The following is a 27863-nucleotide window of genomic DNA, read 5'->3' on the forward strand; positions in this document are numbered from 1 at the left end:
GAAACCAGAAGATGAAAAGGGTTAGATTTTAGCATGTGGATTCTATGGGAATTTTAATAAGAATTTCTAAGCATGGTCTGTGCTCTTGAGACATCCTAAAAAAAGGAATCTTCAAAGTTTGAAGAATTATATTAAGTGACTGTATTACTCATCTATTGCTGCCTAAGTTATCCTAAAACTTAATGGTTTAAAACAACAATAAAGATTACCTCCCAGTTTCTGTGTGTCAGGAATTCAGAAGTGGCTTTCTGGGTGTACTGGGTTCTGAGTCTCATGAGGTTGCAGTGAAGATATCATTCGGGGTTGCTTCCACTCAAAGGCTTGATTAGGGCTGCAGGATTAGCTTCAAAGCTGGCCCGCTCACATGCCTGGCAGTTGGTTCTTTTTTGGTAATGGGCTTCAGTTCTTCACTGGTGGGCTGCTCCATGGGCTGCTTGATTGTCCTCATGATATGGTGGCTGGCTTTCCCTAGAGTAAGAGAAAAACACAAGGCACAGTGTCTTATATGACCTAGCCACATACTGCCATATAGCAATTCCTATTGGTGTCACAGGCCAGCTGTATTTACTGTGAGAGAAGTACATAAGAGTGTAATGACCAGGCAACAGAGATCATCAGGAACCATTTTGGAGTCTGGCCAGCACAGGAAGTCTCCCCTTTGAGTTTATATTTTGATTTTCATAAATCAACACGAATTTCACAGTATTATAAGTATAAAACATTTGTCATAGTAAACATATATGTGTTTTTCCTTTGATAGTCCACTATCTGTAGTGACTTATGGGCAAGAGGTTTAAATTTAGCCTTATTTTGTATTCAAAGTAACATAAGATGAACGTGGATCGGTTTAAATTGTAAAAGTTAACATAAGTAGTCCTTTGCCTCTAAACAGTTCATTTAAGGGGCACCTGGGTGGTTCAGTCAGTTAAGCATCTGCGTTTGGCTCAGGTCATGATCTCAGGGTCCTGGGATCGAGCCCCACATCGGGCTCCCTGCTCAGTGGAGAGCCTGCTTCTCCCTCTCCCTCTGCTGCTCAGTCCCTGCTTGTGCACTTTCTGTCAAATAAATAAAATCTTTAAAAAAATTTTAAAAATTTTCTTCTTTCTCTTTATATTCATCGAATCATTCTAAAAGTTTGATTTGGTGAGTACTTGCAATTGCCTGCTTTCCAGCCTTTCTCACTTCAGTTGTTTCCACGTGTGTCACTATCAGCACTAAACTGTCCTTTGGGCTTTGCTGCTAGACTCCTTTTATATCTTCCCGTCCCAGCAGACCTGATGAGGTTCCCATTCTCTGGCCTTTCAATTCCAGCACAGGGTGGTTCTGGTACACACTAAGTTGAATGGAGGGTGTGTCAGGAAAATGAAGACTTAGAACTAACTGGTTTTGAGGCATAGGTTGGGCAAAATACAGTAGCCCTGTAGGCAGTTGAAAATGGTTTTCTGAAGCTTGAGAGAGAAGGTCAGGGCTAAAGGCACAGTTTTGAGAGGTCATTCCTAAAAAGGTGGTAGATGAAATTGAAGGAAAGGAGGAGATCATTATGAGGGAGACTGTAAGTGAAATAAAGTGGAATAATGAGAGAATCCTGTTGTCTTGGGAATGATTAGAAGATGGAAATCATTTTGTGAAATTTCAGTCTTTATAAAACTGAGAGAAGATGAATTTCTAGTGTGTTTTGTTGTGGTGGTGGTTAAAACAAAAAACACCTAATGTGTTTTTTATTTTAGCTTTTCAAAATGTCCAACAAAGAATCTTGTGGCGAAAAAGAAAAATCTCGGAGAAAAGTCACCACTGCATCACCCAACTTTGACGTAGAAGTAAGAATTTTGATTTACGGATCCAAAGATGCCTTTCTTTGCAGTTCATTTTTGTGTAATGAAAAAAACACCTCAGTGTTAAAGCGAGACATGTAAATGTTTTGTTTTGCCCTTCTGACCCTGGGAGAAGTAATTTGTTTTTCCCGTTCTTTCCCCCCCTCCCCCATTCTTTACTTGCATTATTTTGATTCCTCACAACTGTATGAGGTAGGTACTATTATTATCCCAATTATACAAATGCCAGAACTGAGGCTTAGAGAGGTAAGTAATTTGCCGAGGCATTCCTGACTGGACTCTAGGCCCCCCCAGATTCTCCTTTACATAGAAGTAACTCACCATTAGATCTTTTTGCACATCGCCTTTGTCGTTTACTGAGCATTGAATAAAGTTATATGCTCATCAGTCAGAATGGGCTATCCTTTTCGGGGAGGCTAAGGGTAGGGAATGCATGCTCACCATGTTCCTTTCTCTGTTACTCTCCACACACTGCCTTAAAGAGTATTTTACTGGATGAAATTTCGGATATTCTATTAATTGAGCTGAGTGTTGTCTCCAGGAAGCAAGAATGCAACATGACTGATGTAACCAAAACAAACAAAAGTCCCCCTGCAGTTAGTTTTATTATAAACTCTATGAATAGTCTGCATAGTGCATCATCAGAATTAGACAATGTTCATGCTGTAACACCATCCAAGATGAGACACTAAAGTCGAGCAAAGGTGAATATTCCCTACAGAAGTGATTTCTGTGGTAGCAGATGAGTTCATAAGGCTTTATCCATATCCGGATAAAGTATTCTAGGGATCATTACACTTTTTGGTGTTTGTTCTTTGCTTACTAACTTTCTGATAACTAATTTGGCCTTCCAGGTGTAGGGATAATTGGAAAGGGGGTCATACAGTACCATGGTGTCTTTGATTTATATATTTCCCAATTTGGCACTAATAATTAGCATGCCATTTGCAATTCTCCTCCTATTCTCTCTTAATCTACTTGAATCAGACTTTTTCAGGCCATCACCTTCTTCAGATATGCTTTCATCAAGGCCAGCAGTGGTTCCATGTTGCTAAATCCATTGGTCAATTTTCAGACTTCGTCTGACTTGACCCATCAGCAGTACTTGACATAGTCAATTCCAACTTCTCCTTGAAACATTTTCTTCACTTACCGTATTCTCCTGGTTTTCCTTTACATTGGTGACTGCTTCTAAGTGTCCTTTGCTGATTCCTCCTCATCCTAAACCACAGCTTTTCAAGTGCCCAACTTCATTTACACAATTTAGAAGTTGCCATTCCATTCTTTCATTTGGTTGGGCCCAAATCCTTGTTGGCATTCCCAATGTGCATCGAGTCTATCAGAAAATTCTATCAGCTTTCTCTTAATAATATAGGGTCTGACTACCTCCTCTACTATCACCACAGTCCAGACAATCAGCTTGCTTCCCAAGATTGTTCCAATAGTTTCAAATTTATCTCCCTGCTTCCACCTTTGCCTCCCATTGTTCTCTTCTCAACAAGCCCCCAGAATGTTCCTATTAAAATGTAAGTCAGAGCATGTCACTCCTCTGCTCAGTACTATCTGATGGTTACCCTCTTCACCCAGAGTAACAGCTGAAGTCCTCAGTGGGGCCAACAAAACAACTGAGCCTCCCCATCTGGCCTCCCTCTCATTCTCCCATTGCTTTCTCCATTTTGTGGTTCCTTGCTACTATTCCAGCAGTCCAGGCACATTCCTGCTTCAGGGGCTTTGCCCTTGAACGAACTCTTTCCCTAGATATCCACATGGCTGCTTCTTCACTCCTTGGGGTTTCCAGTCAGATGTCAGCATATCAGTGGGGCCTTTTCTGACTACCCTGTTTAAAAATTGCAGCTACCTCCACGCCCACCTCCCAGCCCTTCCTGCCTTCTTTCTCTGCTTTATTTTTTTTTTCAGTGCATCGTCTGACACACTAAATATATTACTTGTTTATTTGTAAATTCCTGCCCAAAATTTTAACCTTCATGAGGGCAGAGATTTTGTTTTTTTCACTAATTTGTCCCCACTGTCTAGAATGTCTTTGGTACATGGTAGATCCTCAAAATATGTTTGTCCTGGGTCTACTGAATTTTGGATCCCCTGGGAAATGACTGGATATATGGTTTTGCTTTGTAGAAGACTGAATCCCACCATGGCAATGCTTCCTCTCAACACCTTTATCTGAGCTGTCAGCTGGCCTTCTGCTGTCGCACCTGTGTCCCATCTCATCTCTAATTCAAGAGCACCTAGATCTTCTGATTTCTATTCGAATCTTCCTTCTAGTTGAGTTTCCTTCCCCCTTACCAAAGTTTGTGTGCCTTTAAACATTTTTCCCCCTGAAGTTTATTGTGAACGTAGAAGGAATGTTGGTTATAATAACAATGATTAAGTAATGCTGTCTTACACTGTGCTTTATTTTGTGCTTTTTCCTTTTTTCCAAATGGCATTCTTAGGATAAGACAGAGAAAAAAACTTCAAGTTCAACAAGTTCAGCTTGCTGTGTAAGGTCTGTTTCATCAGAGAAGAGAAAACTGGTGAGTGTTCGTGTACTGTAACTAACCCTAGACATCATTTATATTAACGTTTTAGTATGTAATTAGAAGGTTTATGATATAAATCCCCCCACTACTTTTCCACTTACTTTTTCTTTGTTTTATACTTTGTGATAGCCAATAAAAAGAAAACCAGTGTTTCTTCCTCCTACTCACCAAAAAGCATTTATCAAGTTATTTCTTTGTGCTGATAGACCCTATCATGCGGGGTTAGACAATATGGATATAATTAAGAGAGTTTTTTATCAATTAGCCAACATACAGTACATCATTAGCTTCAGATGTAGAGTTCAGTAATTCATCAGTTTCATATAACACCCAATGCTCATCACATCCCATGCCCCCCATAATGCCCATCACCCAATTACCCTATCCCTGCATCCACCTGTCCTCCAGCAACCCTCTGTTTGTTTCCTATAGTTAAGAGTTTCTCATGGTTTGTCTCTCTCTCTGACTTCTTCCCATTCAGTTTCCCCTCCCTTCCCCTATGATCCTTTGCACTATTTTTTATATTCCACATATGAGTGAAACCATATGATAACTTCCTTTCTTTGATTGACGTATTTCGCTCAGCATGATACCCTCCAGTTCCATCCACATCGAAATAAATGGTAAATATTCATCCTTTTTTGATGGTTGAGTAATATTCCAGTGTGTGTGTGTGTGTGTGTGTACACACACACACCACATCTTCTTTATCCATTCATCTGTCGTTGGACATCTGGGCTCCCTCCACAGTTTGGCTATTGTGGACATTGCTGCTGTGAACATTGGGGTGCAGGTGACCCTTCCGATCACTACATTTTAATCTTTGTAATTAGTAGTTCAATTTCTGGGTGGTAGGGTAGCTCTATTTTCAACTTTTTGAGGAACCTCTATACTGTTTTCCAGAGTGACTGCACCAGTTTGTATTCCTATCAACACTGTAGGAGGTTTCCCCTTTCTCCGCATCCTTGCCAAGATCTGTTGTTTCCTGCCTTGTTACTTTTAGCCTTCTGTGAGGTGGTATTCACTGTGGTTTTGATTTGTTGTTTCCTTGATGCCGAGTGATGTTGACCATTTTTTCATATGTCTGTTGGCCATTTGTATGTCTTCTTTGGAGAAATGTCTGTTCATGTCTTCTGCCCATATCTTGACTGGATTATTTGTTTTTTGGGTGTTGAGTTTGATAAGTTCTTTATAGATCTTGGATATTAGCCCTTTATCTGATATGTCATTGGCAAATATTAAAAGAGTTTTTAAGTCTTTTCCCATATATGATTATATTTGGCTTTATAATATCCTTTGGAGGTAGCCGAGGCAGATACGTGTTTGTGTTTTCAGACTCAGAAATTGAGATCCAGGAGGTTAAGTGACTTGTCCAGGGACACAAAATTGTTTACAGCAACAGAGCCAAGTCCAGAGTCATGCAAATAATTACAAAGACATTAAATGCATGGGTGGTTGGTGAAGTACTCAGGACATTCAAATTGTAGTTAGGTGTATGTTGGAATAGCTACATGGTCGTGGGTAATAAGAGAAAGTAGTTGTGAAAATGGTGTAAATGCAGAATTCTGTTTTTAAGAATTTGTTTTTGTATAATGACACTGCTGTTTCAATTTATTGTTTCTATATTAACTTTCTTAAAACACAGCTTTCAATATAATACTCCTCTGTTGAAAAATCACTTTTTTTCATTTGTCATTCCTGACCCTCTTAAATTTGGTCACACCTTAACTAGCCAGTTTTGTTTTTTCTTCCTTAAAACAGCCCTTCTGCTTCTAACTAGGCTGGTTTATTTTCTCTCTGCTGAATTTACACCAGTCATCTCCAGCTTCTTAGAATGCCTGAGCTTTCTTAGCTGAGAAAACCTTTTTCTTTAATTCGTTAATCTTCATTCAATCTATATTCAATCTTAAGCATGTATTTTGTCCACCTCTTCTCCTAAATATTTTCCAACTTCTGGTGCTTGATGTTTTGAACTCTTTTACAACTTACTGTATATTCTTCTGCTTTGACACTTAGGTGTGTCCTTTCATTAGACTATTTGTACATATCCTTCTTCTCTCTATTCTTTAAAGTCTTCAGGACAGGAGCCATATGCTGTTTCTCTCTTACTTCTCTTGTGCTTAGAGCACGTGGAGGGACAGACTGGTAGAGTAGAGACAGTAGGTAAAGCTTGTTTCAGTCCTTGCTCTGCTGCTGACTTGCTCTGTAATGTTGAGTAAGGTATTTTCTCTATTGGAGCCTCAAGTACTTTATCTGTAAAATGGGGATGATGATAATACCTGCCTCATAGGATTATTGGAAAGATTAAATAAATTATTGTGTCAACCTACTCACTAACACATAGATACGGAAAAAAATATTGCCTCCCAGTCTCTTTCTCCTGTAACTATAGTGTCAGTGCACAATTTCTATTTCCTAAATGATACGTTCTTTTTTCTTTCAGAAATCAGATCATTCAGACATTCCGTACTGTGATGTAAAAAGAAGACAAGAACTGAAAAGGTAAAATACTCCTTTTTGTTGATATCTTTTACTTTTAGGGGCTTAGAATTGTAAGACTAAATATTTTGATTTGCAGAATTTTTTATTTATTGTGATTAGTACTGATTTGTATGCCAATATTTATAGCTGTAGCACAGGTTATGATTATTGACTTTTTTGGAAGATTTTATTTATATATTTGAGAGAGGGAGAGACACAGCAAGAGAGGGGAGGGGTAGAGGCAGAGGGTGATGCAGACTCCGTGTTGAGCAGGGAGCCCGACTTGGGGCTCCATCCCAGGACCCCGGGACCATGACCTGAACCAAAGGCAGACATTTAACAGACTGACACCGAGACGCCCCTGATTATTGAATTTTTTAAATATTAGTGTAGATTTAATAAAAAGTTGAGTGAAATAAAAAGTCCGTCCCAGTTTTGTGTTATGTAAATGACACTTTCAAGTAAAATGCAGATTTTTATCTCCGGTGATTAGATTTTGATAGATCCTTATGAGATACATAACTTTGTTACATAGTGTAATAGAAGAAGTTATGTGGCTGGTTTAGAAATGTTATAAATTAGGGGTGCCTGGGTGGCTCAGTTGATTAAGCAACTGCCTTCGGCTCAGGTCATGATCCCAGCATGCTGGGATTGAGCCCCGCATTGGGCTCTCTGCTCAGTGGGGAGCCTGCTTCTCCTTCTCCCTCTGCCACTCCCCCTGCTTGTGCATTCCTGCTCTCTATCAAATAAATACATAAAATCTTAAAAAAAAATGTTATAAATTAAAGATAAGTTATATATTACCTGTGAAGAGAATATGTCGCTTGTTGAATTGTTATGATTTTAAAACTGTGTTATTTAAATAGGATATGGCTACAGCCAGAGAACTCGGAGAATAATGGTAGGAATAGTGGAGATTAATTTTCTTTAATTTCTGTGTTCTTTGGATAAAATTTCAGAGAACTTTGTGGTGTAGGCAGTTCTTGCCACTAATGAGGTAAATAAGGATAAAAGTATAATGTATGATAAAAGTTGATGCGATCATAGATTCTCTAAAAGTAAGAAGCTATGGGAAAATGATAAAGATTAAATTAATAGATTAATTAAATTAAATAGATACATAAAAGTTCTGCTTCCCAGACAAGCTTAGTTAATGTTTGCTAAAAACAAAAAATTCCGCTTGCCCCTGGCTTTTTCTTCAGTTTTTTTTAAATTGTCTCCTCTTCTTTCTTTGTGATACTTTGCTCCTATATTATTATCTGTTGAAATGTATATTCTGTTATAAATTTTACATTACATTGACTATTACTTTTAAACTTTTTGAAATGGATTTTTAATGCCTTTTATCTTAGTTGTTGTTGTTGTTGTTTTTAAGTTCTAAAACACTGCGTGGTTTTTCACTAGTTACCTTTAGCCTTATTAAGGGCACATTTTCTAGCCCTTGATTTTATATGTATGTATAAGAGCATGAGTAGACTTCTGATCTATGTATACTACTCCCCTAGACTTGTCCACATAGTCTTTGGGAGGAAGAAGAAACAATATTATTGAATTATTTTGAGGATAGGACCTAAACTATTCCAAGGTTGCAACATTGGTTGCCTGCAGAGAATGTGGTTCATTTGCTGTTGTTCTTTATTCATTGGAGAAGTAAACTTATTTGCCTCAAGGTTGTAAGTATTTCTTTATGGTATATGGCATCTTCTGTGAAAATCTCACTATTCAGTTATAGGGAAGGTCCCAAAATTGGTGTGCAGTGAAAGCTAAGAATTCTGAATTCTGAAAAATCAGAATTTTGTCATCCTGAAAGCCACTTACATTGTTCCATTACCACAATTCTTGATCCATGGTTTGAGTACATACAGATGTATTAGCAATGAAAATCTCAGCAAGGGCAACAATCTTTTTTTTAAGTTTACAATCAGTTAATTAACATATAGTGTAATATTAGTTTCAGAGATAGAGTTCAGCAATTCATCAGTTGCATATAACACCCAGTGCTCATTACATCAAGTGCCCTCCTTAATACCCATCACCCAGTTACTCCATCGCTCCACCCACATCCCCTCCGCAACCCTCAGTTTGTTTCCTATAGTTAAGAGACTCTTAGGGTTTATCTCCCTCTCTGATTTCATCTTGTTTTATTTTTCCTTCCCTTTCCCTACGTTCACCTGCTTTGTTTCTTAAATTAAGGGCAACAATCTTAAGTCTGCTTTTGAAAATATTCAGAAAGCATTTCTCTGAGCAGTGCACGTTCAGTCTGTGGGATTTCTTCACTAAGTTGCATCATCACTGTTGACCAAATCTTTTTAAGCCCAGGAATTGAAGAGGTGAGAAATTTTGCCTCAATCAGTTTATATTAGATAGATGGCAACATTGCTACCAGTAATACCCATTTTTGGCAGAATTAGCCAAAAAGTAATTTATTCTTCAGTTGAGCTAAGTTTGAAAGTGAGTATGCAATTCAGTATCCTGAGTGTATGTTATGATGACCCACAGAGCAGTCTAACAGCTGATAGTGTTGAGAAATTGTTTCTGAAGGATGTCATTATTTTAAAATGGCTACTAAATTTTTACATAGTCTAAGTATAGTAATAAAGTTTTGTCAAAATTTCACACTTATTTTTATATGACAAGAGTTCATCTAGGTTGGTGTTTCAACTTCAGCTGAATATTGATTTTATACTAAGTCATTCATAAAAGACAAGTATTTAAAAAAATGAGTATTTGCTCCGTATCTTATATCTAAAAAGATGTCAGAACTTTAGTATTTTGGGTTGCAAATATAAAACTACATTATCACAATCTAGCATTTTGCAAGACTTGTTGATAAGAGGTAGTTTTAAGATTTAATTTTGTCTTTTAAAAGATATTGTTGAGTTTTCATTAATTATGAACATATAGACCATGGTGGTTCGACGGCTATAAAATATGCAGCACAGGGTTGCTGTGAAGAACAAATAAAAAGGAATATGAAGGGGAGCCTAGGTGGCTCAGTCAGTTAAGCGTCTGCCTTCGGCTCAGGTCGTGATCCCAGAGTCCTGAGATCGAACCCCGCGTCAGGCTCCCTGCTCAACGGGGAGTCTGCTTCTCCATCTGCCCCTCACCACCGCCCCCCACCCCCTCTCTGTGCGCTCTCTCCCTCTCAAAAATAAATAAATAAAATCTTTTAAAAAAAAAAGGAATATGAAAATGCTCAGAGGACTACAGGGTCCCATTAAAATTTTTGAGTTATGTTTTGTGTGGTGTTCTCCTGGTTTTTCTTTAATGCATTTGACATCTTAAACATGGTATACTATTAGAAGCCAAAGTCCTATTAAAATTTCAAGTTTTATTTTATCATTATTTACTAACAGATAAATAATGATGGGCGGTCTTTTTGTAGGCAGAGATAGAAAGAAAATAAAATCCGATGAAGACTCAGGTGAAACTCCTATAAAAACTGTGAGGTGTTTATAGTTTGCTCTTACATAATTATTTGAGAAATCAGCTGTTTACTGTCTCTTTCTCCCCCCTCCAGACTGTAAGCTAATTGGGGGTCAGAACTCTATTGGATGTGTCCTCCATGGCCTCTCCAGGGCCCAGCAGAGTGACAGGCACTTAGAAGGCACTCCAGGATTTATTCATATAAACTAACACATTGTGTTTCATTGCAATTTTTTCACTTTTCTTTCTGACTACAAAGTAATATCTACGTTTATGAAGCAGGAAAATATCACCTGTAGCTATTGCTACTTCTAACATTTTAGCATATTTCTTTCTCGACTTTTTCCTGTATTTATTTAAATTGTTGAGACCACATTATAGATGCAGATTTGTGTCCTGCTTGAGTTTTGCTTACTATTATATCAATATGTTTTGTTAGATCATTGAAAACTTTCATAAACATCATTTAAAATGAATTTGGTATTCAGTCATATTTGGTAGAATGGCATATTTCTTAGTCATTTCCAAAATTTTAATATTTACCCTGTTACCTTACTTTTTGCTATTATAAATAATCCTGAATTTTAAAAAGGATTTTAGTACATTTTTAATTTTTTTCACCTTGGTATAGATTTCTAAAATGGAAATTACTAGGAGGTCAAAGAATATGAACATTTTTAGAATTCTTAATTATATTATCAAATTCCTTTTTGAACTCTTTTTTTTTTTTTTTTGAGAGAAAGAGTGCAAGCTGGGTGGTGGGGTGGGGGGAGGGGCAGAGGGAGAGGGGGGAGAGAAAATTGTAAGCAGGCTCCACGCTGAGTCTGATGTGGGGCTCGATCTCACCACCCTGAGATCATGACCTGAGCTGAAATCAAGAGTGAGGCACTTCATCAACCGAGCCACCCAGGCTCCCCACCTTTGTGGAACTCTTATATCATTTTGCATATCTAACATGAGAGGGTCCATTTTTCAACCCCTTGCCAGTATTTAATATTATTTTAAAATCTTTGCTAATTTGATAGAAGAAAATGGTATGCTGTTATAATTAGAATGTCCGTGATTACTAGGGAAGTCAAACTTTCCCCCCCAAATATCTATTAGCCAATCCCTTTTTCTCATTAGTAATTTTCTGTTTATGTCCTATTCTAGAGTCAGTACTTTTTTTTTTAAGGTTTTATTTATTTATTTGAGAGAGAAAGAGAGAGAGCGCACAAGTCGGGTGAGGGGCAGAGGGAGAAGCAAACTCCCCGCTGAGCAGAGAGCCCAATGTGGGGCTTGATCCCGAGACTCCTGGATCATGACCTGAGCCGAAGGCAGACGCTTAACTGACTGAGCCACCCAGGTGCCCTGCCCGAGTTAGTACTTTTTGATGAGCTTTTCATTTACTAAGGCTAATAAGCTGTTACATAAATAACAAATACTGGCTTCCAGTTTTAAAAATTTTATTATTTTTTAATATGCTAAAGATTTAAAGTAAATAGTCATTTATAGATTTATTATTAAAACTTTATTATTTAAGTAATCCCTATACCCAATGTGGGGTTCAAACTCATGACCCCAAGGTCAAGAGTCACATGCTCTTCCAGCTGAGCCATCCAGGCTCCCCATAAATAGTCATTTACATTTATTATTTTCCTTTGTGATTTTTTCCCACCGCTCTTAAGTTTAGGAAGCTCTCTATCAAGAAATAAGATAAATATTCCTTTTTTCCCCTATGGTTTTTAAGGGATTAATATGAAGTGTAGCAATTATGGTAATTATTTTGTACTTAAGTATTTAATCTATACGGAATTCATGTTGCCTGGTATTATATAAAGCTATAAATTTGGTTTTTGTCCAAATGGACCAGTTATGCCAACACCATTTATAATTCTTTCACTTGTTTCTTAACGTAGCCATTTCTTTTTATGAAGTGTGTATCAGACCAGTTCTGTCATTTCCTAACTGAAATAATACAGTGCAACATTATGTATAATTACGTATAATTGCAGTGTAACTTGGGTTTTTGTGCTGCTTTACAGATTGAATATAGAAACTGACCCTCCAGGAAGGAGACCAAAAATCAGTTCTTCATCCCAAGGCCCTGTTAAACTCCCAGAAGCATCATATTCAAATGCTAATCAAATTATTTCACAGAGTTCTTCACACGGAACTAAAAAGGATCTAAGTAAATGTGTAGATTTTAAAGATATTAAATTGAGAAATGTTAGGAGTAAGCCTGACCATGGAATTAAAAACCTTAGCAGTCCTAAGATGGCCAAATATGTAAAACCTAAAACTGAAGTCCCGGCAAGTGAAAAACAATGGCCTCATGTACTCGCTCAGAGGGAGAAGGTGAAAGAACTCAAGGAAAAAAAGCACAAGAAATTTAGGGATAGTTCTGAAAAATGTGTTTTGGAGAAATGCAAGAGAATTCATTTTTCTCAGGATTATAATTCCAACAAGATAATTAAGGAACCCCTTGAATCTAGAAGAAGGAAGATCAGTTTCAAAATCCCAGTAAAATCCCGTGATACCGTCCAGAAGCTTGTAGAAGAAAATGTCTTCACTTTAGAGTCTAACAAGTCAAAGACTAAGCAGGAGAAAAAAGAAGGCCTGGAAGGCTCCCAAGTTTCATTAAATTTGATCAGGCACAAAAGTGAACGTTTATTTTCAGATCCTACGTCTAAGCAGGCTGTTCATGAGTGCAAAGGAAAAAACCATCATGAGCATCAAGAGAGTGATTCAAGTTCCAGGGAAAACCTAATCCAGGTAAGGTGGTGCAAAATGAGAAGATACGTTTTAGGAAAGAATTTTAATAGGGTCGGGTTTGAGTTGTTTCTATTATCAATAACAATCACAGAGAGCTGATTCAGTTTAGGCAGGAAGCTATGTGTTAGTTCCTTTATCTTACCTCTTTAATTCCAGCCTCCTTAGGAAGCTATCCTGGCAAGTATTAAGGTTCCATGATAGAAGGTGATGTGTGAAAAGGTGGAAAGAAGCAGTTACAGACAGTCCTTTCAGAAAAGCACTGTGACTGTTTCTTAGTCTCCTCTGTAACCCTGGGTACTATAGAACATCCAGGGGTCAGTATTCTGTGAATACCTATTCCTTTAACAATTATTTTTGGAGTGCCACTGTATGCCAGGCACTGCATTCATGGTGTTTTCCTCCAGAGACTTCTTCATGTGAGGAGACACACAGGCAATCCATCACCATAAGTCTATAAGTACTTATCACTTAACAGGAGAAGACAGAGACGGGAATAACAGCTTTGGTACACTGTAGACGGAATCCTTAAGAAAGGTTTACTGGAGGGGGTATCATTGAACCTGAGAGCTAAAGAATGAAAAGGAGTTACTCAGGTGAAGGCCGGCGGGGGTGGGGGGGTCGGGGGTGTGGGGAGAAGCAGGGATGTTCCCGGCAAAGGGACTACATATACAGAAATCCAGGTTGGAAAGCTTGGCACATCTCTTTTGCTTTTAAGTTGTGTAATAAATCAGCATGTGTGGACGAATTTGAGAACCTCATCTCTATAGCCTTGTTTGTGTGGCAAATAACATTATTTACCTTTAAGAGAACTTTAGAACCTTTGGAACTTCAGAACTTCGGACAGACTGAAATTTACAGACTGCTTTTAAACAGGGCTGGTTGGGGGGCACCTGGGTGGCTCAGTCCGGTAAGCGGCCGACTCTTTTTTTTTTTTTTTTAAGATTTTATTTATTTATTTGACAGAGAGAGAGACAGCCAGTGAGAGAGGGAACACAAGCAGGGGGAGTGGGAGAGGAAGAGGCAGGCTCCCAGGGGAGGAGCCTGATGTGGGGCTCGATCCCAGAACACTGGGATCACGCTCTGAGCCGAAGGCAGACGTCCAACGACTGAGCCACCCAGGCGCCCCAAACGGCTGACTCTTGATTCCGGCCTAGGTTATGATTTCAGGGTCATGGGATTGAGCCCTGCATTGGACTCTGCGCTCAGTGCAGAGTCGGCTTGTCTCTCCCCCTTCACTCCTCCCCCACGGCTTGTGCTCTCTCTCTCTAAAATAAATAAAATCTTAAGGAAAAAACCAGGGCTGGTCGAGCCTATCTCCTTTTAGGAATGAACACTATAGACTGCAGTATAAGATACTCCTTAGGAAAAACAGAGGGATTATAACTAGGAAGGCTGGAAGAGCTGGAGAGAGTACTTTTCGTTCGGTGAACTTGAAGGAGTCCAAAGAAGAAAATAATTGAGTTTGTTCTTTTCATTGCTTTCTTAAAGGAATGCTCCAGTTTTCTAGTGTTATAACCAGCTCTCTAGCGTAAAATATGAGAACGAAATTTGAAGTTGGGAGTATGTTCATTGAAATCTGTGTGACATTGCGTGATGTTTGTTCCCCGTACTGTGCGTCTAAAGAACAGTGTGAGCAATCCCCAGCAGTATACCTTACCGTTTCTTTTTTTTTTTTTTAAGGTTTTTTTATTTATTTATTTGACAGACTGAGAGAGCACAAGCAGGGGGAGCGGCAGGCCGAGGGAGAAGCAGGCCCCCCACTGCAGAGAGCCCGATGTGGGGCTTGATCCCAGGGCCCCAGGGTCATGACCTGAGCCAAAGGCAGATGCCTAACCAACTGAGCCACCCAGGCTTGCCTACCTTATAGTTTCTTTTAGTCTCTAAATAGAATTACCACATAAATCAAAAGAGGTACATAGCATGAATATTAAGTTGTAAAAGAAGCAATTTTTTACATGATTACTTTCTAGTTATTGGAATTAAAACTCTATCAGCTGTTCCTTTGATAGCAGTCTTATCAGACTTAAAGTCATTACTTAAAGTCACAGGAGCAGCAAGTAAATATTGTTCTTATCTTGAATATATTCTCTTTAGCATATTATTGACGGTAGCTAATCTTCTTAATATTATGTTTGTTGTTTTCTTCACAAGTTCCTCAATAGATAAATTATCTTCCTAAAATGATGAGTGTACTTTACAAGGAAATAATTGTTATTTTCTGAATTTGGCAATCCTGTTATTTAGTAATTCAGTTATGCTTTCCTAAGAGAAAAGAGCTTCTTTTGTTTCTTAAGTTTTATAGCCCTTTGATGGAGACCCCTTTGTTTTGCACCCTCCCCTCACCATTGCAAACTAGTGTTCTAAAGTTTTATGGTTTATAGGACACTTTCATAAACAGCATCCCACTTAATCCTTACAGGCCTATGAGGTAGCAATTCAACAGTTTATCAAACATTAATTAAAGCTACCTGTTATGTATTAGGTACATTTCTAGGTTCTATGGATTTAGAGATGAATAAGATGATCTTTACCCTTGGGAAGTTCCCAGGGAGGCAGATTAGTAGACAAATACAGTTGTAATTTAGTGAAATAATATTAGAGTTAATAGAAGCTTGGGGGTGAGTTCAGGAAAGGCTCACCAAGGTGGAGATTCTTGAGCTTGGTGGTGAAGGGTGTGTAGAGCAAGGAATAAAGAGTCCTACTAGGATAGAGGGCCAGCGTCGTAATGGTACAGCCATGAGGTTGCATGACAAGAGTGTACGTGGGCCCTTAAGTTGTTCAGTATGACTAGAGTTGAGATGTGTAGGAAATCTATGTATAGGAGAGGAAGTGGGAGAGGAAGCCAGGGTTCAGACAATGGGTTACTTTGTATCCCATGGGAAAGGTTTTGTTTTGTTTTATCTTGCATCCTGCAGATGGTATGGAAAGCCATTGAAACATAATCAGGGAAGCGGAATCTGGTTTTCAGGTCAGAATCACTCCAGTAGAGAAAACCATTGTCACTCTCATTATTGATACTCCCGTTTGCCATCCCCAGGGAAGGCTGTATCCCAGTCATTTACTTGCTAAAGCATGGTAAGAGGAGGGAAACAGTTAAATGCCTGCTGAGACTTTCTTTTTTAATAGGGAGACGTCTTCAGGAACAATTGGCATGAACTTTCCTGGTTTGGAAGAGTGATAGAAAATTTATTGAAGTCCCTGGAAGTGGCCTGTGGTCAAAGAGAGTGAAGGGTAGTAATGACCTAAGTAAACAAATAGCAAGACTTCAAATATCAGGAGTTGCAGGAAATTCTGATAATAATCTCTAGCTTGTTTGGCACTTCTTAGTTGGAGAGAGCCTTAAGGATCTGGTGAGATTTAAAGTCAGAGGGAGAAAGGATTGTAAAATCCAAGGTCATGGGACAGTAAACCTGTGTGTGTGATGTACATGGTGTTACATATACCATGCGAGGCTGCTGTTGGGAAGTTAGGATGGCAGCCAAATTCCCAGTAAAGCAACGTACGATACACTTGTCTGAAGAGAGTATGTAATTTATACCATATATAACTGCCTGTAAAATACATGTGAGTTTGGTGTTATGTTGGAGAATTCTTAGACAATGATATGGTTCAGTAGTGGCTTTTGTTGAGTTCCCTATTACCTGTACAGAGGGTTGGTTAAGTCTCATCTGCTTAGCAAAAGTGCCAAAGAAAACTTGGAATTAGAGAGATTTTCAACCTCTGCTAAAAGAGAAAATTAAAACACAAACCTCTGGCCCTCATGTAGAATACAGCTATGCAGTTTTCAGCTTTCCGCCTTCAGCCATCTCCTGATCTTCAGGTTCCCTTTTTTTGTCATGTCACTTTTAGAAATGGGTCAGCTACTTCTGAGTGAAAAATTCCCGCCACTGAAGGCCAGCTTGTTTACCTTGGCCATGGTTCTTTCTGTTTCTCAGGGTGGCATGTAGTTCTATTCTTAGAACATGAGTATTTTCAGGAATGTATATATGAATGAGTAAACTTTAAAGACTTTCTGCCTGGGGTGCCTGCGTGGCTCAGTCGTTAAGCATCTGCCTTCACTCAGGGCGTGATCCTGGCGTTCCGGGATCGAGCCCCACATCAGGCTCCTCCGCTAGGAGCCTGCTTCTTCCTCTCCCACTCTCCCTCCTTGTGTTCCCTCTCTCGCTGGCTGTCTCTCTGTCAAATAAATAAATAAAATCCGAAGGAAAAAAAAAAAGACTTTCTGCTTTGTTTCATTGACTTAATAGAATGAGGCTTGTCTATTTTAGGGGCAGTTTCTCATCTAGGGGCAATTGCCCCAAAGGGGGCATTTGGCTGTTGACTTGATGGAGACATTTTTGATTGGGAGGGAGTAGTGCTACTGGCATCTATTGGGTAGAGGCAAGGGATACTGTCAAACAACATTATGCTCATCATAGCGCCTAAAACAGAGAATTATCCAATGCCAAATGTCAGTAGTACCAAGGTTGAAAACCCTAATCTAGGTAATATGCTTCATTCTTAACTAATAAAATTACTTTTCATTTCAGAGTTTTGAAGCTCCATGTTCTTCAGCATCACTTGAAAGTATTCAAGATACAGACCAAGAGGTTACTGATATACTTATTTACTTTGAATATTTCAATGAAATTAAGTCAAACAGTTCCTATATTAATGAAAAATAATAACTATAAAAACCTTGGTAATTTGAAAATAACAGTGATATCTCAAATCAATGTGTAAGTTTTACGAAGTTATGAAAAACTAGTTGGAAAAATACTTACATTTAATTGATTACCTTTTTGTCTTTGTGTCTGATAAGCTCTAAAGTGTTTTGAATAAAGAGCATGGAGCCTATAGCCTACAAATTACACGAGTCCTGATTTAATGTTATCATACTTTTGCATGCTTAGGCCTAGGCTTACCAAAATTCAGTATGATATTAATCTTTTGGCCTCATTTTTCTGATCAGCAGTAAGATGAAGGTGTTATTCAGTGAAAATGAGAGTGATTGCCTATTTATTTATATATTTTTTTTACCTGTTGCTTCATTTCCCAGTTAGAATCTCCTGATTGACCCTCATGGAATTATTGCATAGACTTTTGTGTTTCTTGGTGCTAAATTAAAAGTAGATTCTTGAAACACTGCAGTTTTCTATTTAAAGAAGACTTTAAAACCATATTGATTGTTTTTTATTTGCGATAGTCACTTGTATTTTTCTGTCCTGCGGGTCAGTACTCCTTGATAGAAGAAAGATTCCTCACCCCTGCTCCAAAGCTAGATTATATGTACAATTCTTCATCTCAAAATACATCAGGGAGCTACTTCCCTGAAGTGAAAAGCGTCTTTAAGTCTGGATTTTAGTTTTTGATGGCTCATGAACAATCTTAGAAATCTCAAGAGGAGGCTTATCTTCCAGATGAAAAGATAGTTGGCTCCCAGAGTACATTGAAGTGAAAATGGGATGAGAATGAACTTATTTTGAAGGTCTATTTACTAGGCTCTGTGCAGGAAACTTCATATTATTTCATTTAATCCTCACAAAAATACTAACAAGAAGTAGATATTTAACATTCCTATTTTGTAGATGAACAAAGGAGACCCAAGGTAGTTAAATAATTTCCTTGTCTAAGGTTACAGAGGTAGTAAGAGAAGAGCTAGTTTTAAAACGCTGTGTATGTTTATAAATCTGTATTCTTTCACTGTGCTGCCTCCATGTTTTTGTGATTTTTTTCCCACAAACCATCTCATCTTAAGTGAATTTACTAGAATTAATTGCTTTCTAATCTTATTAACCTGCAAGTAGATAATTCAAAATATTTTCCTGTGGGTCTTTTATAATTTAGATGCAGATAGTAGAAGAGCTCCATGCTGCACGTGTGGGAAAAAGTATGGATTTACCAGTGGTTTTATCTTCCGGGGAGTTAACGAGCATGGAGATTGACTTGGTGGAAGATGACGTACATTCCTCTGCTGGTACACTCTATCTGTAGATGATGCTGTTTATGATTTCCTATGCTTTCTCAGGAGTTAATGAGCCAACATTCAATTTTTACAATACTTAGATGAAAAATGTTAAAATGTGCTCACTTGAAAAAAATAAGGTATGGTATATGTCCTCTAGCTACAGGAGTCAGGTCTAACATTTGTGTTATCATCATTTGTTTTATACATCACACATATTAGGCAGCTAGACATATTTTCCTTTTCTCTTTTTGCCAGGGGTCAGTAATCAGGGTTATCTTTTATTCTGCTATCAACTATCAGAGTTATCTTATATTCTTGCCCTTAATTATAACTTCTGACAATTTCAACTATGTAAAGCACTGATCAGTAATAGAGAACAAATTGAGGCTTATTGGAGGGGAGGTGGGCAGGGGGGCACGGGGATGGGTTAAATGGGTGATGGGTTAAGGAGGGCCCTTGTAGTGATGAGTACTAGGCGTTGTATGTAAGTGATGAATCACTAAATTCTACCCCTGAAACTGATATTATACCGTCGTATGTTAGCTAACTGGAATTTAAATAAAAACTTAAAGAAATAAGGCAGATTGCTCAAGGTATTATATTCATGGATTTCTTATTTAGGTAGTAAAGTTTTGATCATTCTTCCCACTCAGAGAAGGGGATAGATATTATCCAAAGTCTGTTAGCATACGATTTTGAATTGTATTTATAAAACTGTAATGCTACATTACATTCACATTGCACTTTTCAATTTATTAAGTGTTTTCCTGTGCATTAACTTACCTGATCCTCGCAATGGCCCTGTGAAATAATAACGGTGTTACCTGTTTTCTTTCATTTACACATATTTGTCTTTTCAATTGTATTTCACTCACAGTGTATTAAAATTAGCTTATAAATCCTAAGTGTACTACTACTCGTGATGCAGAACAAGGTTTGGCAAACATAGTTACTACTGGAGCAAATTAGTTTATGATTTAAAGTCCACTGAAACAATTCATGATATTTTACTGGTAGATAATTAAACATTGATTACTGTTCTTTTAAAGATTAGAGTGAACACATTTTGTTTTTGTTGTCTTTTAAAGGACTGCCTTCTCTTAAGAATACCATCAAAGTTCTATGATATCGAAATTTTAGTTATACAAGTCTGTTATCAAGTGTCATGAAATCTTAACTCTGCTCTTTTTCTCTAGCAAATACTGCTTTGGATAAAAAGCTTCTAATTGTTATTGACACAAATATTTTGATGAATCACCTCAATTTTGTTAGAATTTTGAAGACAACAGAAATTCCAGGTATTTATAAAGCATGATTTTGATTTTCTTATTTGAGTTGATATTTTATATTAACAATGATATAGGGTGTTTTTTCCCCCACAAATACATTTCCATTTAGATATGTTATGAAGTATTATATATCTTAAAATATATGTTAATAATCAGCATAAGTTTAAAAAAAAAAGGTGCCTTCACAGGTCAACCTAACAATCCAAAGTTACTCTTCTTTGATCTCCTACAGTATCTGTTTTTGTAACATTCATTTGATACTCACATCTGTTTTGTTTTTGTTTTCTTTTAAAGATTTATTTATTTGAGAGAGAGAAAGGGAGAGAGAGCGTGTTCTCAGGGAGCAGGTGCAGAGGGAGAGAGAGTCCTAAACTGACTCCGAGCTCAGAGCTGGACATGGGGATCGATTCCCGACCCTGAGATCACGACCTGAGCTGAAACCAAGAGTCAGACGCTTAACCTACTGCGCCAGCCAGGCGCCCCATACTTACGTCTGTTTTTAATTACCATTTTTAATGGTAATTAATCTCTTCATTTAATTTAATCTCTTCATTTAGACTGAATTTAATCTTCATTTAGACTGTGAATTTCTTACTTTATTTTTTTTTATTTTTTAATTTTTAAAAAGATTTTATTTATTTATTTGACAGAGAGAGACAGCCAGCGAGAGAGGGAGCACAGGCAGGGAGAGTGGGAGAGGAGGAAGCAGGCTTCCAGCGGAGGAGCCTGATGCGGGGCTTGATCCCAGATCTCCGGGATCACGCCCTGAGCCGAAGGCAGACGCTTAACGACTGCACCACCCAGGGGCCCCTGAATTCCTTACTTTAAAACTTCCAGTGCTCCTACAGCAGTTCTTAGTAGCTCAATAAGTATTTGTTGACTTCTAAGAAATCTTTTTTATTTTTCAGGCTTTGACAGACTTGTGTTAATAATTCCCTGGGTGGTTATACAAGAGCTAGATCGTATGAAGGCAGGAAAACTGCTAAAACATGCCCAGCACAAAGCTGTGCCTGCAGTTCATTTCATCAACGATGGTCTCAAAAATCAAGATAGAAAGCTATGGGGTCAGTCACTACAGCTTGCCTCTCAAAAACTTTGTAAGTATTGTTCTCTCAGGTGTTTCTGATTAAGATTTGTTCAGGTGCTGACTCATATTGGGGGTGCAAAACTTAAAGAATTTATAATCATTGGAATGTGAAAAGGCCGGACGTAGTGATGGTTAGGGATATTCTATTAGGCTGGGTTCAGGCGTTCTTGAATTTTTATTTTTCTGCTTCTAGACCTTCTTAGGGTATGTCTCTTTTTAACAGATATTGATGTATAGTTCTGTATGTGTAGTTTGCTTTATTATAGTACTTTGGTTTCTTTTCTTTTTATTTTTTATTTTTTATTTTTTTAATTTATTTTTTTAAATATTTTATTTATTTATTTGACAGAGATAGAGACAGCCAGCGAGAGAGGGAACACAAGCAGGGGGAGTGGGAGAGGAAGAAGCAGGCTCATAGCGGAGGAGCCTGATGTGGGGCCCGATCCCTTAACACCGGGACCACGCCCTGAGCCGAAGGCAGACGCTTAACCGCTGTGCCACCCAGGCGCCCCCCCCTTTTTTTTTTAATACCATTGTTGAGTGAGGAGGCCAGTAAGTAAGCGAGGTTTCTTATCTGTTACTGACTAGAATCTGTCACTCTACAGTTTGTATAATGCAGAGAGAGGCATTGTTTTCCTCGGGTTTGTCAGAATCTCTAATAAGGAGGTGTTCATATAATGAAGGTCTGTAGAGTTTCTCTTGATTTATTTTTTCCACATTAGTTTCTTTTCAGTCATTTTCAAATCATTTTAGTCTTAGAACCTAAGTATGCTCTTTATGTTATATATGTGTAGCACCTTGTGGAAAAACCATCTATGTGTAAAGCAACACTGTTGCCTCTGCAGAGTTTATACATATTTTTAGAGGATTTATTTCATTCTTTAAAACCATGTTTCCTCTCAACTCAGTCATTTATATATGTACATTTACACTAACTTAAATACCACGGATTTATGTTGTCTTCTCTTTCATATACACGATAAGATATGAAAGAATTCATCCTGTGATGAATCTAATCATGGTGTTAAGCCTGAGAAGGCTTTTGGCACAGTCGTTTAGTTTTAAATCTTTGAAGAAAGAGGGCCTCCATCATTCATTCATTCATTCCCTTTACAAATATTTACTAGCTCTTAGTATGTTCCATTTACAATTTTTATGCATTTTGAGCAGGAGCTTCATGTGGTACGTTTAAAAGCTTTTAAAGAAAAGCCATCAGTATTAGAGTTAAGAAAATACTAAAATGTTCAGGATGGCACTGGAGGAGATAATGCTAAGTGAAATAAGTCAAGCAGAGAAAGACAATTATCATATGATTTCCCTCATCTATGGAACATAAGAACTAGGATGATCAGTAGGAGAAGAAAGGGATAAAGAAAGGGGGGGATAATCAGAAGGGGGAATGAAGCATGAGAGACTGTGGACTCTGAGAAACACACTGAGGGCTTCAGAGGGGAGGGGGGTGGGAGAATGGGATAGGCCGGTGATGGGTAGTAAAGAGGGCATGTATTGCATGGTGCACTGGTGTTATATACAACTAATGAATCATTGAACTTTACATCAAAAAAACCCCAAATAAATAAAAAAAAATAAAGAAGAACTTGAAGAAAAAGAAAATACTAAAATGTTCGAACATTTATATTAAATTGAACATCTTAGGTGGTCTTTTTTTTTTTAACTTCTCATTATGAAAAATTTCAAATGCAGAGGTTGAATAATGTGTGACTCCTTGTGTCCCTCTCACTCTTTTTCAGTAATTATCAACATTTTGCCATTCTTGTTTATTCTCTCATTTCCTTTTCTCCTCTTCCTACTCTTGGAACTCCTGCAGTAGTTTGAAGCAAGTCCCAGATATTGTATCATATCATTTTTACTCATAAATACTTTGGTATGTGTTGCTAACAGACAAGACTTTTTTTTTTTTTTGAACAGCTACACAATTAACAAAATTAACCCCTGATCTAAACCATCATGTCAGTAAAACCCCAAACCTTAAAAGGAGAGGAGAATTTTACTCTTAATCTTTTACTTTTTTTAGTTTGTTGCTATAAACTATATTTTATTATATAATAGTATGGATAAGATGATAATAGTGGATAACACTTATATAACCATTATTCTCCAGACCTTTTTCCAAGTGCTTTACCAGCCAATATCTCATTCAAACCATACAGTACTTGTGGAAGATACTCTTACTAGCCACATTTTATAAATGAAGAAATTGAGACACAGAGAGGTTAAGAACTTGTCCTAAATAGCATGTCTATTTCTTCAATAGATTTGCTTTGAAAATTATTTTATTTTATTTTTTATTTTTTTAAATAATTTTTTATATGTTAGTCACCATACAGTACATCCTTAGTTTTTGATGTAGCGTTCCATGATTCATTATTTGCATATAACACCCAGTACTCCACGCAATATGTGCCCTCCTTAAGATATTTTGGCCACATTTATTATTTATGGATGCTTGGTATGTTTCTTTTGACTTTTCCATGTTCATATGCTTTTTTGATGCTTTGACTTCCTCAGTCTCTCCTTTTTTTTAATGATTGAGGAGGTAAATCATAGTAGTGGTCTCAAACTTCTGTGCTGTTTCAATTTCTGGGTTTCTGCCTAGAAATCCATTTTGTGCTTTAATGTTTGAATGGTATTATTTGATTGTAGTTTTTATTAAATTGCTGAAATTGCTTTTAGTTATTAGGTCATAGATATAATAATAGATTATTTGTAATTGTCTATGTCAGGTAAGTCCTTTATGGGTTTCTCTGTATCATTGTTTTCTTCATTGATCATTAAAAACATTCTTCATATAAAGTACAAGGTGCTTAATAGGTTTATTCTGTTGATAATGATTTTATGATATCCATTAGAAATATCTTTAGGCTTTTTTATCTTAACAAAATTGCATTTTATATTCTAATGATAAACTAATAGTCTTATGAGAAAATTCAGGATTATTGAGTAAAATTAAATTTCCTGTTTGGAAAAAGGCAAAAACAAAATTAACTTTTATTACACTTTACAAATGTCAAGCACATTTGCAACCAGCTCTTAATAATTGCTGATTTTGTGTGTATTATTTTCCTGTTACATAATCATTGAGTATTATAACAATGTATTTTTTAAACAAGCATTCTTCCATTAAAAAAAGAAATGTCGATAGTTCATGTTAAATTGCCTTCGTTGACTATAATTTTAGCCTTGTCCTTAACTCTTTTTAACATTGTATTTATTTGTTGTAGTATTTAATATGGTGAGAGGAGAATAAGATTTGAAATCTGATTGACCTGGGTTAATAACCTGACCTGGGGAAAGTTAAAGATGAGGAAACTAAGTAAATGAAATAGGGGAAAATAACCTTTGGCTCAGAAAATTATTGTGAAGATTGTTTGAGTTAAAGTATTTGATGGTTTATGGCCTAGAATCGGCGATAATTCTGTGTCCCTGTTATGTGAAAAGCTTATACAGATTGACCGAAAAACAAAAAGATCCCTTTTCCCTAAATGGACAAAGATTATTAATAGGTAATTCACAAAAGAAGCAGTACAACTAGTCAACTTGTTTACTGCGAATACTCTCCTGTTTGCCATTCTTAATGTTGTTAATTTCTTATGTATAGATATTTTTAGTTTAGATCTTTCACTTTTTCCTTTCTTCTTTTCTATTGCTTCTAAGTTTAGAAAGTTATTCTTTTGCATTGTACCAGTGCTTTGGGTATATGAGTTAGTAACTTCTCAGGAGAGCAATTTATCAGTGTGTTTTAAGAAGCCTAAAGATACAATTTTCTTTCTAGAAATGTTTTCTAAGACATAATCAGAGATGCTGACAGTGATTTATATTAATAATGTTCATAACAGTATTATTAATACGGCAAAAAATTTGAAACAACCTGAGTGTCTAATATTTGGAGAAGTTACAGTACTATAGCTATGTGAAAGAATACTACTGTATTTCAAAAAATGTTAATGACAAAATAGGATTTAAAAGAATTTAAAAATCATCCCAAATTTGTTAGATTATGCATTATATACTTACAGATGGTGAACGTTGGATATATTTAGCTGATGGAATTATGACTTATTTTAATTTTCTTTATATTTTCCGTATTTTCCAGATTTTCTAAATTATTTTATTTTTATAAGGGCAAAATAAAGTTATCTGCCACCCCTACACCTGACATTTTTCCCACCACTTTTATATTTTCTTTTATTATATTTTTGTTGATTCACGCATTTGCCAAATACCTATACCAGACAGTGTTCTGTGACTGTATCAGTGAGAAACTGTTGAGCAGCTTAAATTCTTAAATTCTTAAATATTAAGCATCATATGAACTATAATTTAAACAAAATTTTGTGGGTTTTTTTGGTGTTGTGAGTAGACGTCATGCTGTTAGGCCATTGAAGCTGAGTTTTAAGTAATACATATTAATTAAAAAGTACTTGCTATTGCCTGTCATTGGGCCAACTGTTTCCTATAAATTTTCTTGTTTCATTTTCCTGGATAAGCAGTTTGTCCAAGATTGCATGTCTAGTAAGTGGGAAAGCAGGGATTCAAATCCAGATTAATCTGTCTCCAGAGTCTTTGTTTTGTTCACTTTTGAGCAGTACCCGAGCAGGTGCTCACAAATATTTGTTGAATAAATATTTCATGAATATTCTTGCAGTTTTAGGTGTGTTTTCAAGCCCTGCATATTCTATAAAGAGTTAAAGAACAGATAATCTTGAATTTTGATGCCTTTAGAGCAATTTACTGTAAGCTTTAACCTTTTTTTGTCTGCTGAATTGTTTAAAGCTAATAATTTTTTGCTGCCCATGTTGCATTATGGTGTGTGGTATTTCCTCTGGACTAAAAGAAGGAAAATCGGCTGCTGTAATACATGTCTGTTTGGCTCACTGGTTGTCTGGTGAAAGAACTGAATCAGATCTTCAGGCTTATACTCTGAGATCAGTTCAGCTCTGTCTAGACTTCACTCGAGATTGTGAGCTCCTCAAGAGTTTGTCCTTGTATATCCAGTTACTTAGCACAGGGGCCTGGGTACACATTCAGCCCTATAAAAATATTTATTCCTGAATGAATGAGTTTTCTAATTTGAATGTTTAGAAGACTAAGTAATACAGGCTAAAAGTTGAGAGGGGGAAAAAAGTTATAGTCTAGGAACAGAGTTGAGGCTCCTTGTCTAGTATGTCTTGAATTTTAGTGTGTAAGAGACTCAGCGAGGGTTTAAATTCATGTTTGGGTCCAGACTCCAAAGATTCTTTTTTTTTTTTTTTTTTAAGATTTTATTTATTTATTTGACAGAGAGAGACAGCCAGCGAGAGAGGGAACACAAGCAGGGAGAGTGGGAGAGGAAGAAGCAGGCTCTCTGCAGAGGAGCCTGATGTGGGGCTCGATCCCATAACGCCGGGGTCACGCCCTGAGCCGAAGGCAGACGCTTAACGATTGAGCCACCCAGGCGCCCCGAGACTCCAAAGATTCTTATCCAGAACTGGGTCTGGGGTGTGGCCCTGAAATCTTATTAAGTACCCGAGGGAGTTTTGAGGCATGTAGTGTAAGGACTTAGGAAAAACACTGTCTTTGGTCTTCTTTCTACACATTACATCATTTTCACAGAAACCAAACTTTTACATCATGCTTTAAGGCTTGCAGAATGCCCAAGGACACTCTGCCAGCCTTTCGTGAACACTTGGTAGGAATTTTTGTGTTTTCTACTTAGGGCCCATATTGCCTTTTCCTATCCATCTCTAAATGTTAATTGCTCAGAGGTTAAGGAAAAGCAGACACATGAAAATGGTTCTGTTGCTGGTAGAACAGTTATTCATTATTTTACAGACCTCTTTTAAGTGGAGATCATTTTAAGGATGATATAATCCTATAATTTACAATCTCTAAGTGACTGAACTGAGACTAGACTTCATAGCTTTAGGTTTCTAATATAGCATTTAACTTACTGATCACTTTCTTTCTTTTGTGTTTAATAGTCATATCCTATTCCATTTTAGTGGTAAACTAACTACTTTGGTAATTCTACCTGAATTGTACCTTCTTTGGAATTCTACCTGAATTCTAGGTCCCGAATTTTTAAAGCATTGTTTTGCTGTGTCTCATTTTTCTCTTTTTATTTAGGAAGTGTTCTTTCTCTTAGATGTTTTTGACTTGTAAATACAGCCTAGACTGTCCATATTTTTGGTATGCTTAAATTGATTGTCGCTTTTGCTGAATTTGCAGATGGACTGAGTGACGAGAACAATGATGATCGAGTATTAAAATGCTGTCTTCAGTACCAGGAATTATTCCCTTGTTCTCTTGTTATTCTGTGCACGTGAGTTTCATAGTCATTTTATCTTTTTTTTTTTTTAATAGCAACTATTCCAAAGAATTTTTGAAAGTCATATTATACCCACCATACTAAGGATCAAAAAAACATACGTGATTTTCGAAATCTGCCAGTAAGCATATTTAATTCTGTATCACATTCTTTTAACGTGTAAGCTATAGAAGAATGAG

The 27863-nt window shown here is 37.1% G+C and overlaps 1 protein-coding gene across 3 annotated transcripts in view; it reads left to right on the forward strand.

Annotated features, from left to right (window-relative positions):
- SWT1 (SWT1 RNA endoribonuclease homolog) overlaps positions 1-27863 on the forward strand; it is a 108743-nt gene that overhangs the window by 1904 nt on the left and 78976 nt on the right. For 2 of the 3 annotated variants that reach the window (XR_015722731.1, XM_045811495.2), the window contains exons 2-10: positions 1728-1817; positions 4286-4366; positions 6816-6874; positions 12304-13033; positions 17563-17622; positions 18860-18989; positions 20177-20278; positions 21178-21366; positions 27585-27678. Coding sequence is in view for 2 of the 3 variants with exons in the window: in XM_045811495.2 (XP_045667451.2) it covers positions 1737-1817; positions 4286-4366; positions 6816-6874; positions 12304-13033; positions 17563-17622; positions 18860-18989; positions 20177-20278; positions 21178-21366; positions 27585-27678 (1526 nt within the window). In the remaining variant the exon portion in view is untranslated. The remainder of the gene's footprint in view (positions 1-1727; positions 1818-4285; positions 4367-6815; positions 6875-12303; positions 13034-17562; positions 17623-18859; positions 18990-20176; positions 20279-21177; positions 21367-27584; positions 27679-27863) is intronic. The other variant, XM_087858416.1, reaches the window with a different exon arrangement.

This window comes from Ursus americanus, chromosome 2 (genome assembly GCF_024610735.1).
Source record: "Ursus americanus isolate L20-20 chromosome 2, mUrsAme1.1.p, whole genome shotgun sequence".
In the NCBI taxonomy this organism is placed as follows: Eukaryota; Metazoa; Chordata; class Mammalia; order Carnivora; family Ursidae; genus Ursus; species Ursus americanus.